The 14,161-nt window shown below is 40.2% G+C and overlaps 1 protein-coding gene across 1 annotated transcript in view; it reads right to left on the bottom strand.

The window, feature by feature from the left end:
• Window positions 1-14,161, bottom strand: part of LOC108301498 (cAMP and cAMP-inhibited cGMP 3',5'-cyclic phosphodiesterase 10A-like) — a 77,255-nt gene that overhangs the window by 46,800 nt on the left and 16,294 nt on the right. The window contains 1 exon segment of the mRNA XM_017524644.2: window positions 9,990-10,080. Within this exon segment, the coding sequence (XP_017380133.1) occupies window positions 9,990-10,080 (91 nt within the window).

The following is a 14,161-nucleotide window of genomic DNA, read 5'->3' as shown; positions in this document are numbered from 1 at the left end:
GGGCTTTTTCCCTATATTCTATCTCGGCACTCAGCCAGCCAAGACAAAGTCCATGGATGAAGAAAGGATGTCTGGGATTCATGAAATGGAACTGTCACAAAGAGAGTTAGGTAGGGATACTCTGGAACAAGAGAAAGATACTTGTGGTTGGCAAGGTGGGGGCTTGGAGATTTAATTTTTATATTAAAATAAATGTCCTCTCTTTTACACCCCAAATTAGTGAAGCAAGTTTTTCACTTTTATTCAAGAAACCATCATGTGTTGATATTTATTATGTTGTATGCTAGAGACATAAGAATAAATTGATGTCCATATTGATTTCTCATTTAATAGGAGAAAATCTTTCTTAACCCTAGCACTAACAGCTTCCCTAATTTACTTGTCCATAATCTAGTTATAGTAAAATTAATTGTAACTAAATGAGTAAAAGAAATAATCTCAAAAGAGTTTTTCAACCCTTTGGTAGTTTTGAATAATGAATACTCCAGTAAATTGATTTTGGCAAATAGTCATTCATATAAAAAACTTTGAATGCCACTAGGAACAGGGTGATTTATAGAGATATAGATAAAATTTATTTTGCATCTTAAATAACAATAATGGTCATTATACAAACTAAAATGTTGAATACATAGTTGTGTCTTTAAGCTTTACATCAATTCTATGAAGTAGATACTATTATCTCCATTCTACAGATGATAATCTCAGCCTGATGACTGACATTTATCCAATTAATGGTGATACAAGGCAGAAAAAAAAATAAAGACTAGAGATAAATATAAATAATATAGTTAAGAAAGGGAGAAACGATTCCAGCAGGGGAGGATAAACCCAGGATGTAATAGAATGGTTATATTTCACTTGAACTAGAAGAATGAGAATAAACTTCGCCAGTTAAAAATAGTTTGCTGTAAACCCACCTTGCAATAACAGCACCAATATCAAGTCAACCTTAGTATCAAATAATCAGTAAAGACTTGCTACTCAAACAAAGCAAACTTTTCGTGTGGACTCAGTAAGTTCCTACAGGAGCAGCATGTAATAAAACTATCTCTCATTTAGCCTGTAGTTTTTGTCTACTTGATATTTACACATGTGTTTCCAGGTCCCCAAGAGGTTAAGGCCATGAGTACGCAAAGAACAGAAAACAATATTTTCCTTGAGCTCCTGGACAAATCCATTACTAGTCCTGGAGAGAATATCAGGACTGGGGTCTAGGAAGGTCAGCTAAACTAGGAAGGTGGTTTCCCAAAACATAAAAAAAAAAAAAAAAAAAAAAAAAATTACATGCGATAAGAATGGTTGATAGGGGAAAAAATTCTAGCCGGAGTTAGTGTCAAACATCAAGCCTAGGGTAAAACAAGACAGCATGGGAAAATACAGCGTGCAAATCTCAAGGTTGTGAAAACACGGAGAAAAAGGTATGGATAGAAGAACTATGAATGAGATGGAGATGGGAGACTCTCACTTAGATAGGACATTTCTGAGTGTGGGGTCTTATCTCTCTGCTTCGGCCACATTTAGGGAGGAAAGGGAGCCAAGGACAGGGTACAGTTTATTCCCAGCTGTGGGGCAAGGTACAGCTGCCCAAGCTGAAGGACTTTCAGAATGAAAGCCCAGTCTCAGCAAAGAACAAATTGAGAACTGAGTGGTTTAGTTCAGAATCGACATCACCCAATTCAAATAAAATAAATCAAAAAATGAAGTCAAGATCAGATAGATAAAAAGTAAAACCATAAGGGTGACAAGGATAATGGAGCCCAGGCCTACGGTACTGGTCAAGCTCACCAGTAATACACTGCATTGAGGTAACCAGACCCTGCAGTTAGAAGAGGGGATATCATTCCAGATGTAAGGATATCAGGGAAACAGGCACCATGCCCAGAGGCTTTCTCGTAAAACTAACAATTTCGTTGTCAGTATCACATGCAGTTAATCTGCTCTATGTATACAGTAATTTATAATTTTCCATGCGTATTCTTTACTGGCATATCATTTAGTTGAAACCAACTTGTGGGGAGAAGAGAGTCGGTATGATTAGTTCCATATACCAGCTATGACTGTGCCAAGCTTTTGGAGCTGTTCCAACCCCTAACATTCTTTCAATTGTTTTCTTTTCTTTGCAAATGTAAAGACCTTCCATTGCTAAGAAAAGTAAATACGTCAGTTTGCTCGTTCTCACAACCCTCCCTATGTAATAGAAAATTTTCAAAGTAAAAGCATTGATTTATTTCTGCTTCTCACTCACCAGAAGAATGATTACACCAGTGTCATATAGATGGCCAGCAGGGTGTTAGAATCCTCTCTCAGAATGTCAGCATTCTTTTTCTGCCTACTTCCCCCATACTACTTTCCACTTTTTGAAAGCTCCTGGCTTTGTGAACTCACAGTAGCAAACTATGAATGATAGATGAGAAGAAAAATTCTGTCCTTCCTAACTAATAAACTGGGGGATTTCAGATAATATTCCCAATTTTTCAGTTGAAAGGAGTTTCCAATTATTTGCCGGAATACAATCACATTAAAAACAACAACAATACTTGTATGGAAAACATAATTATTTTACAAGGTGCAGAGGAAGGAAATAAAAAGAAAAGGGGAGTATTAGAAAGAGAGGTAACTAATTTATGTTGCAAAGGGTATAATTTGTTTCCTTTCATGTTTCATTGCTTTTGTCTACAAGGCAATCTGAAAATAAAAATTGTTTACACACACACCCCACACCTGTCCTACTCAAATCTATCTTCTTTGCCTACTGCATGATTTTAAAAAACTGGGTCTATTTTATTTTCCTTTGTGTTCATTTTAATTCAAACCAATGTCATGATAGAATTGTGACTAATTTTTAAAGCAAACAGCATACACCTCAATCCATCCTGGATTTTCACCTACCATGCTGGCTCCATGAGATGGCTCAGCTCTGGCCACACTGAGCCGTCCACCTCCACGTGGCTTTAATTCTGGGCTTGGTGAGGCAGGAAAGGCAGGAGCCCTAAGGGACCAGACTGCTGGAAACCACCACCGATTTCTTCTCTTCCCCATAGAGAGACATTTCAGAGTTATAATTCCTGTTTTGACATTTAGCAGCTTTATAGTCACAGGTAAGTTACTTAAACTCAATGAGCTTATTTTTTTCTAATCAATAAGTTGAAGGCAGTAGTATCAGCTGAAGTCTCCTATTAAAGACTAGTTGTAACATATGCAAAGCATACAGTGTCTGGAATGTAATATATTAAGTAACTTAACTATTAACTCTGGGTTTTTTAATATTAAAAATTAGAGATTGAGTCCTCCTTGATTAAGGACATTAGTTATTGTTTCAGCTATTCTTAGAAGTGCCTATTCTTGGTTATTACACTTAATTTTTTTTTTAAAACAAGTGTTATATCTCCAGAATCTGAAAATGAAGGATTAAGTTAGCCAATGATAAAAAAAAGGTAGCATATTCTGTCATTTCTTTTTTGATTAATATTATCAATCAAGATTCTATCATTAATGGAAAATAACATGCAGATCAGCTTGTACTGTATTACAAACATCACTCACACTCAGAGGAAAGAGTCCTGAACTTAGAGCCAAGCAGACTTGACCTTGACCTTGAATGACGAGACTATCCCTTAATTATTGTTTGACACTTGGGCAAGTCACTTTAGGCTCTTTTTTCAGCTTGATTCAGAAAAGTATCCATTGAGATCCTAGGACTGTTTTAAAGGCTAGAGATGCTGTGGCAACAGTATAACCTGTAAGAGTTACCATTTCCTCGTCTAGTAAATGAGCACAACATAAGCCACTATCGACTCCTGCCTGACAACAGGAAACCATTAGCTGTTCACACTCTTGCCCTATTCCTCCCACTGCCCCACTGCCCATCTTTTCTCCCCATAAAATCCAAGCAATCTGCTAAAATAAGTAAATTGCAGATCAGCACACTCCCTAACTTAGCCCTCACCAGTGGCCTCCTAACACAAGCAGAGCCAAATCTGTGAAGCTCTGGGCATGGCTCCAAGGCCCTGGGCCCTGCCCTGCCCACCTTCCTACCACATGTCTGCTCACTGTCTCCTCTGCTCAGCGGCTTTAGACACACTGACTGTCCCTTCTTCAAACGTGCCAAGCTCTTTTCTACACAGGACTTCTACATATGCTGTTTTCTCCGCTTTTTCCCTTGATTTATGGAGAGTTTGATCCCTCCCCTTAGTAAGGCCATCCCTCCAAGGCCACCTCTCAGAGAGACTTTCTCTCACCTTTCCATCTAAAACAGCCACTCTCATTCTCTCCATTTCCTCATCATCCGCTTTGCTCTCACCTTAATTAACTTTCATTTCTAACAGTCACCATTGCCCATAATTATTTCACATCTATGTATTTATTTAGGGTCTGTTTTACCCACCATAATGTAATCATCCTAGGGGCAGGATCCTGATGCTGTGTTCATTACACTATTTTTAGTGAATACACCAGTGCATATACCTGTGTTGCCTGTCTGAATAAACAAATGGCTCCAAGTCCATGTGATGACTAAGTGAAATAAGACAGGTAGTGAGAGCTGAGTGCCTGGCCTCAAGTGGATACTCAAACAATGAACTAGAAGGACAAGATTCTTGTACTGATTCAAACATACCATGATCCTACACCCAGGATTTATGGACACTCTGATTGCCTTGTTATCATAACAGGTCCTCACTGAGATTTTGCAAGCACAGTAAAGGAGAATGGGAAGTCCTCTGTGGCAGAGAACATGAGAATGAGGGTGTTCGTTCAAGAACAAAGCAAAAAATGCAAGGGCCCAGGATGGGGATGCACACATCTGAGGCTAGGGACAAGGAAGAAGTTGAAACCCAGGTGAAGAAATGACCATGATTTCACAGTGTGTTTGCCTGGGAAGAGAGACGTCTTAACTGGAAAGAAAAGGTTAGGGAGAAACTCCTTGGGGAGGTGATCATGATTTCACAGTGGGTTTGCCTAAGAGAGAGGTCTTAACTGGAAAGAAAGGGTGAGGGAGAAACTCCTTAGGGAGATGAACATCAAGGCTTTGGTCATACTGGAGGCCTGGCCCTGTGTATAAAATATCTCAAAGAAATGGGAAATTCTTTTTTCTTCTTGAAGACTCTCCATGTCCCCATTTTCTTACAACAGCAGTCTGTTGATCCTCCCACCTAAATGTGTGCCCCCTCCCTAGGGTTTTTGCCACAGTTCTGCCTCAGGTGTTTATTATCACTCGCCTGGACAATTGCAATTACAACTTGCTATTGACCATCTCAGACTTGCTCTGCATGGCTTTAATTTATATTATATTTAAATTTATCTTCATGACTGATTTTATCTTTTTACATTTTTAATTGCAGTATTTTCTGAAGGAGAAAGCACATATTCTACTGATGCTCAATTGATTTCTCTAAAGTCTTACCAGAGGGCAATTGAGCAATGTGTGCCAAAACCTGAAATAACCTAGCAATTCCACTTAGGGGGATTTTTGCCTAAGACAATGTAATGGTTAGCTTTATGAGTCAACTTGACTGGGCTAAGGGATGCCCAGATAGCTGGTAAGACATTACTTATGGGTATATCTGTGAAGGCGTTTCCAGATGAGATTCGCATTTGAATCAACAAACAGTAAAAAAAGATCCACCTTCACCGATGTCAGTGGGCATCCTCTAATCTGTAGAGAACCTGCATAGAAGGAAAAGGAGGAGAAAGACAGATTCTCTTTGAGCCGGTACATCCACCTTCTCCTGTCTTCAGATATCAGCACTTCTCACTCTCTGGCATTTGAACTTGAACTGAACTATCCTACCAGCTTCCCTAGTTTTTCAGCTTGTGGATGGCAGATCATGGCACTTCTCAGCCTCCAAAGTTGCTTAAGCCAATGTCTATCTATCCTATTGCTTCTGTTTCTCTGGCCAACCCTGACTAATGCAGAAAGTAGCTGAATAATTATTCAAATGAATATATAAAGCATATTCATTGCATCATTATCCTTAATAGTGAGACACTAGAAACATCCAAATGGTCTATCATGTGATATAAGTAGGTTATAGCACATTTAAAGAATATTATATACATGGTAAAAAGACAAGATATATAGAAACACACACATATATGAGTACAGACTTATAGATATTGTTAAAAGAAAACTTTAGACAAATTAAATGTAACAGAGTTTCATTGAGTGGAGCATGATTCGTGAATCATGCAGCCCCCTGAACCAAAATAGGTTCAGAGAGATTCTGGTGCTACAGTGTGGTTGAAGAAAATTTATGGCAGGAAAAGGCAAGAGACATACAGAAAACAGAAGTAAGGCTAGACACAGCTGGATTGGTTATAGTTTGGCTTCTGGCTTATTTGAGCACAGTTTTAACAGTTGACCACCTTTGAGTGGCCAAAACACAGTGATTGGTATAAGAGTAGGTTGCATACTGTTTACATGCCAAGTTAGGTTATAGTTCAGTATGTATAGAGAAACCTTTAGGCAGAACTTAAAATATGTAAGGTGGCAGCTTTAGGCTAAACCTAGTTTAACAACATAAATATAGAATTATATATATCAGCCAGGTGCGGTGGCTCATGCCTGTAATCCTAGCACTTTGGGAGGATGAGGCAAGCAGATTGCCTGAGCTCAGGAGTTCAAGACCAGCCTGGACAACACAGTGCTAAAATACGAAAAATTTCTGCTAAAATAAAGAAAATTAGTTGGGCATGGCGGCGTGTGCCTGTAGTCCCAGCTACTCAGGAACTTGAAGCATGAGAATCATCCGAATCCAAGAGGCAGAGGTTGCAGTGAGCCGAGATCACACCACTACACTCCAGCCTGGGCAACAGAGCAAGACTCCTTTTCAAAAATAAAAAATAAAAACAAAAAACAAAAAGTATATATAAGTATATGGGTACATAGAAAGATATATAAATATAGATGAGAAGATTTTGTTCATTATTGTTAAATGTAAAAGTTAGGTCACAGACTAGTATATATAACTCCACTTTTATTGACAATAATATAGTATTCACATATATGTTATTAACCACATTAAAAAGTCTAAAAGCTAAAGTATATTTGCCAAATAGTTACTTATAGTTCTCTCAGGAAAGAAGATACCTCTGTATTGTTTGATGTGTTAATGGTTAACTGATATTCTTTAATAATAAGATAAATTGTAAAGAGATTTCTGTCTGGGAAAAAAATAATTTTCATGTGCTATTTTTTATTCTTTACAGTATATACTAATTACAGTTCTGCCTACATTTTGTAAAATGTAACCATGAACATATGAGGAAATTCTGTGTTCATGTTTGCAATCTATCCATTTTTTTGGTATTTGTTTTAGACAGAGCCTCAATCTGTGGCCCAGGCTGGAGTACAGTTGTGCTATCTCAGCTCACTGCAACCTCCACCTCCTGCATTCAAATGATCCTCCTGCCTCAGCCTCCCAGGTAGCTGGGATTACAGGTGCACGCCACCACACCCAGCTAATTTTTGTATTTTTAGTAGAAACGGGTTTTCATCATGTTGGCCAGGCTCATCTCAAAGTCCTGACCTGGACAATTGAGACTGCCCGAGGAATAATCCATCTGTCTTGGCCTCTCAAAGTGCTGGAATTATAGACGTGAACTACTGTACCTGGCCCCACAATCTACCCAGTTGTTTAGGAACATCTGTATATCTCATGTATTGAGATTTACCCTCATGTTTGCTTTGAAACAGATACAAGTATAGACCGTTAGAAAACGTCAATGTATTCTTAATACATTCATCTCATGATATTATAGATAAAAGCAACTGGATTCCAAAATCCAATATAAGAATGTATGTAAAGAGTTAAATCCAGGAACCAAAGAAGCTTGTGTATCTGGGAGTGAATATAAGAGAGAAATGGTGAGGTTGGAAGACGTGGAGGGAGTGTTTCTGAGTAATACCATGTCCAGGTTAGACTACTGTATTTTTTGTTTCTGTTTCAGTTTATTGTTTTTCAAATTTATAAAAACTTTTGTTCATCCTTCTAACCTAATCGAAGGTAACAGTCTTTATTTTGAGACAAATGTGGTTTAATAGAACACAATTTCTAAAGTTCTAAGTGCTGAGCTACATATTACATATTAACTTTATGATCATGGCTTTGTCACTAATTCCTCAGACTGTTCATTTGTAAAACAATAGGAGGTGGTTCCCTCACAGGATTCCTCCTAAGGGTAAAGCACTTTCAAAATTATTATCCCTTTTTCCCTTTTTATTTTTGTCAGCATTCTTTCAAAATTTCCAGAGGCCACCCTCGTCACTATTTCTCAGGAATTTTTTTTTTTTTAATAAAAGGTCTTATTGTTTGAGTCCAAGTAGGAGGGATGAAAGATTTGGAGAGTTTGAGGAAAATGTGGATTCATGTCTTACATGCACAAATTACTTTCTCAATGTCTACAGATAAGCCAACATGGTTTCTATCCTCATCTGAAAAGTTAGATTTCTAATCCCTACTTCATGGTATGGTTGTACAGCTCAAATTAGACCACAGATATAAAAATCCTTCATAAACTATTATGTGTCATATGGATTAAAGCAAGCATTAATAGCATGGATATTGACAACACATACTAATTACTGATTCTTTTCATACAATACCAGTTAGTGCTGTTTATAAGAATTGTAGGGTGATAATGGAACTTAGAATCATGGTATAATTAACAACCTACCAAGCTTTAGATTCAAGGCTCTCAAAAAATATATTTTGATATCTGAAGCCTACATATTATCTGAACCTTTATCAGGTGCCTTTGAAGGTCCAGGTTTATCCAGGAAATGTAGTGCCTTGGAGGGTCCTCTATACAGGAATGATATATGCTCACCTGGCTGGAGCGTGTTTGTTACTGGAAGAGAGTCCTGATTCTGACCCCAAAAGAGGGTTGTGGATCTCACACAAGAAATAATTTCTGGGGAGTCCATAAAGTGAAAGCAAGTTTATTAAGAAAGTAAATGATAAAGAATGGCTACTCCATAGGCAGAGCAGCAGCTTGGGCTGCTGGACTGAAAATGCCTATGGTTATTTCTTGATTATATGCTAAACTGAAGGTAGATTGTCCATGAGTTTTCCAGGAAGAGGTGGGCAATTCCCAGAACGGACGGTTCCTCCCACTTTTAGACCCCATAGGGTAACTTCCTGATGTTACCAAGGCATTTGTAAACTGTGATGGTGCTGGTGAGAGTCTCTTGGCATGCTAATGTTATAAGTAGAATTTTCAGTGCCACAAAAGAAGTAGCAATCGAATGTAAATTTCCTCAGCAAGGCAATTTACTTCTATAGAAGGGTGTGGCTCACAGATGGAGCAATGGCGAGCACATGCCTGGACAAGGAAGGGAAGGGGCACTTATGCCTGACGGAGGTCGCCCCTACTGCTGTGTCATTCCGCTATTGGCTAGGGGTAGACTGCACAGTCTAGTCTAATTCTGACTGGCTATTTTAAAGGGAGCACTTCCCTTGCCATCTTGGTTTTGGTGGGATTTGGCAGGCTTCTTTACCACACGCTATTTTGTCAGCAAGATCTTTATGGCCTGTTTCTTGTGCCAATCTCCCATCTCCCTGTGACTAAGAACACCAAACCTACTGGGAATGCAGCCCAGCAGGTCTTGGCCTCATTTTACCCGGCCCCTATTCAAGATGGAGTCGCTCTGGTTCGAAGGTCTCTGACATTTTGATGGGCACAGAGGGCCTCTCTCTCACTCCCCCTGACATTTCTTTCTCGCTGCTGGAATTCTTCACTGTGAGGGGATTGGGTCCTGACACTGGTCAGAGCCGGGATGTGTGTCCCCAATGCCCACAATCTGTGTCCTTCCTTCGTGCCTTACTTAAAAGAACAAGGAGTCTAATAAAATAAAATGATGTATGTGAAGCACTTTGTCATGCACAAAGAGCTAGTACTGATGTTGGCTTTTCTTTAGGGTTTTTATTTTCATCGTTTATGTTAAAAACTATATTGGGAGCCGGCTGGGCCGCCATCTGTGGATGCACCTTCTGTAGAGCATGCTGCTCGTGCGACGGCTGTGCTCCGGGTCATTTCTCATGCGGTACTGGGAGCAGTTGTTAAATGGGACTTCCGAAGCTGCAAAGCAAGCATTGTGACCGCTTATCATCATTATGTGAACTTGGTATTATCCTTTTGCCAAAAACATCTGCCTGAAAGATTGCTGCAGGAAGCAACTGGTAAAAAGTAAGATTCTAGCTTAGCCTGTCATTCACTTTGCTCGAATTAAACCCATTTGCATTTCTAAAATGTATTAGTTCTATTCAAAGCCTGCCATAGAAATGGAAATGGCCTTGGGGAACAGCCTGTTTCTAATCAGTGATCCTGGAAGATGAGGCAGTGACTGACTTTGAAATCCAACCTAGCTTTCTCTGCAGGAAACCCCAGATGCAAGTTTCTAAAGGTAATCAGATGTAAATGCCACTTTCCTTCTGAGTGCCACTAATTACCCAGGGTCCTGGCACTTGGAGCTGTCAGAGCTGATTCAAGAGCCAGTGAAGAGAATTTCCTCTAGAGGATACGAGATAAAAGTTGCAAAACAATAACTGCAAACCAAAAAGCTATTCTTTCTATTTATTTACTTATTTGTATTTATTTATTTATTTGTTTTTGAGACAGAGTCGCACTTTGTCGCCCGTGCTGGAGTGCGGTGGCATGATCTCGGCTCACTGCAACCTCTGCCTCCCGGGTCCAGGCAATTCTGCCTCAGCTTCTTGAGTAGCTGGGATTACAGATGTGTACCACCACACCCATCTAATTTTTGTATTTTTAGTAGAGACAGGGTTTCACCTTGTTGGCCAGCTGGTCTCAAACTCCCAACCTCAGGTGATCCACATGCCTCAGCCCCCAAAGTACTGGGATTACTGGTGTGAGCCACCACCCCCGGCCCAAAAAGCCATTCTTAAATCTTTAGTGAACTTCTTTTGGTTAGGAAAGACAGAAGACCCTGGTGAAAAGTTGAAAGGGTTCTAAAATCCTGGTTCTATCAAGGAAGGGAATAATGAGGAGTTAAGCTCAGAAAAACAATCCGTAGGAGGAAAAAACTAAAAGTTTTCTGTTATTTATTTATTTTGGTCAAGATCTCACTCTGTCACCCGGGCTGGAGTGCTGTAGTGTCATCTCAGCTCACTGCAGCCTCGAACTCCCAGGCTCAAGTGACCCTCCCACCTCAGCATTCAGGGTATCTGGGACTATAGGCATGCACCCCTACACCAGGCCAATTTTTTTGTATATTTTTATAGACACGGAGTTTTCTATAAAACCATGTTTCCCAGGCTTGTCTCAACCTCCTGGGCTCAAGAGATCCGCCCATCTCAGCCTCCCAAAGTTCTAGTATGTTACAGGCGTGAGCCACCACAACTTCCCTGGTTTTTTATTTTTTAATGAACCACTAAAAATTGCTACTAAGAATTGGTATGCTCCAAAACCAGCAATGATGATCCATGAGTGTGTCATCTGTCCCTTCACATGAGTCTACAGGCAGTGCCAGCCCAGCACTATTCCAGACACTAGCTGTCACTCTGAGGTCAGATGTGTGCCCCACGTGATTTATTGGTGTTTGGGGGAGTTCTCAAACTTTTGTCCATATTTCCCAGAGCCAGATTCTTCTTGGGTTCGAAATATGCTCACAATTATAATTACAAACATGGATTCATAATGTAACACCCAAAAAAGTCCAAACACCCATGTGGGTATTCATTTGCACTTTGCAAAACATCACCCAGACTGTGCGTCCACCAAGGTGCTTGAATAGTGAGCGAGCCTTGGGTCTGCATGGCTCTGTGATTTGCCACCATTACTAGGGACACGACAGATTTTGTAAAAGATAAAATGCTTCTGAGTGAAAAACGGCTCTCACATGAAAAAGAAAAATTGCATGAATAAAATTTAAAAGATTTTTCTTAGAAAGGTATGCAAAGGAAATGTGTGCCTGATGATTGAAATGTGACTTGGGGATGACATCTTCGATCTATTCTACCATTTTATTTTTACTGGTGAATTTTGGGATTTACAGTTCTCAGGTCTGGTCTGTAACTGCTGAGGACCTGTGGTATTTGCCTGCCTCAATTCCTGCCCTTTTGGGAATTGCAGGCCCTCTTAAAAGTTTCTTTTAAATATTTCAGGGCTCCTAGAGGAGATACCACATGTTTATTCAATAACTAATTACTGTGTACCAAGTGCCATACACTGTGTCCAAAAATGGGAATACAACGGTATTATCTCTGCTGGTACGGAGCGCTGCTATAAAATCATCATTTCTTTCCCTCCTATTCTGATCCCCAGAGGGACTAGGCATCGGATTCCCTGGAAATCTCAAACATTGCTGATGATCATGAAAAATGAAATCATCATTGTATTCAGTTCCTATGACTGCTGAAACATATCACTACAATGTCTGTGGCTTAAAACAATATAAATTTGTCAAACTACGATCATGTAGGTTGTGTACAGATATTTGGAATTAGTCTTGGGGAGCTGATATAACTTAAATATTGACAAGTCCTCTGAAGAAGTAAAGGAGAGTGATATGGCGTGTGACCGGGGAGGTGCTGGGCACGGGAGACTTCTCTGAGGAGATGGCTTGAAGCTGAGACCCAGACCATGTGCAGAAGCAACTAGGAAGAAAGCCTGGGGAGCCCTTGAGACAGAGGAAGCAGCTGGTGCAAAGGCTGTGGGTAGGAATGAAACTGGCACACTGGCGAAGGCCAGTGTGGCCAGGGGTATGGGAGTTAGGAGAGATTGGCACTGGATGGAGACTGCTGGTGCAGACGGAGGCCAGATTGCAGAAAGCATCTGTAGGTCTGGTAGAGGACTTTGGCTCTGTCCTGGGAGCAATGGAATGCCAAGAGAGTTTTTTTTGTTTGTTTTTTTGTTTTTGTTTTTGTTGTTGTTGTTAACTAATCGGAATTGCTAAATGAACTCTTTGGTTATTGTACGGAGAATAGGCTCTTTGAGAAGCAGAGATACGGGTTTCAAGATAAGTTCAGTAATCTGGGCAAGAGATAGTGAGAGTTTATTGTATAGTGGAAGTTATGGGGGATTCAGGATGTATTTTTGAATATTTTTTATCCTTCTGGTAGATGAAGTTGCATAAAAAAATACTCAAGGAAAACATTGGTTTTTTTTTTTCTCAAGAAGATATGCAGATTTGCTTAGGAAGAATGGGAAAACAGGAACACAAATGGATTACAAAGGTTGGTGGGGGCAGCTGGAGTGGAGCTCCATTTGGGATAAGTCAAGTCTGTTGGAAGAAGAGATTCAGATCCACAGCTGGCGATCTCAGTCTGAAGCTTAGAGGAATGACCCGGGGGGGAAATATAAATGAGGAGTCATAAGAGATACAGAGACACCCACAGCAGGACACTCTGCTGCTACCACCAATGTGATCAGTTCTCTGAGGCCTGGATGCTGCAAAGACAGGTGGACTCTGGGAAAGGGGAGAAGCAGCCCCTGGGCACAGAGAGTTATTCATGGCCTAGAAGACACAAAGCCAATTTCAGACTGAATGAGACTCCGCTGATCTCTGGCCCAGCCCAAGTCCCTGTGCGGGAATACGGGCTCACCAAGGAAGGAGCCACCAGGAAAAGATGCCAGAGCCTAAAGGAGAAACCACACTCTGGTGTCCTTGCAGGCAGGCATCAGCAGCAGCCTGGGTGTGTTTGTCACAGACCATTTTTTAAATATTGAATTATTTGCCAATATATTAAACTTTAGAGGGTTTTTTCCCTCTCAAAAATTGTGAAAAGGCATAATAACCCAGAGCCCATATTTCCTCTTGACAACCATCAGCTGCAGCTGAGATACCTACTCTGTAGTCACCACCGTGCTCACTCAGAAGGGCGTTAAGCCCTGCACCTTGAATAAATAAAAAGCCAGATTATATAGAGGAAGAAAAAAATCACTGTTTCTGCCATTGGGCCAACAGAATCCCCAGCCAAAGGTTACCACCCTAAAGCATTGCTGTATTCCGCTAAGCAAAGGAATAAGAGCCACTTGCTAAAAAGGTCTAGCTCTCCATGAAGGAGCTTGGTCACCCATCAAGATTTAGGGACATGTGCTTGAAAAGGCCATGAAAAGGTTGACTCTCACTTCTCTCACAATTTTCTAGTACAAAATTTTTCTTTGCAGAAATAGAGCTTACATGATACCTAGACAGCAG

Source organism: Cebus imitator, unplaced genomic scaffold (genome assembly GCF_001604975.1).
Source record: "Cebus imitator isolate Cc_AM_T3 unplaced genomic scaffold, Cebus_imitator-1.0 Scaffold1, whole genome shotgun sequence".
Taxonomy (NCBI): domain Eukaryota; kingdom Metazoa; phylum Chordata; class Mammalia; order Primates; family Cebidae; genus Cebus; species Cebus imitator.
Note: the sequence above shows the minus strand (reverse complement) of the source record. Positions and strands in the feature narration are given on the sequence as shown.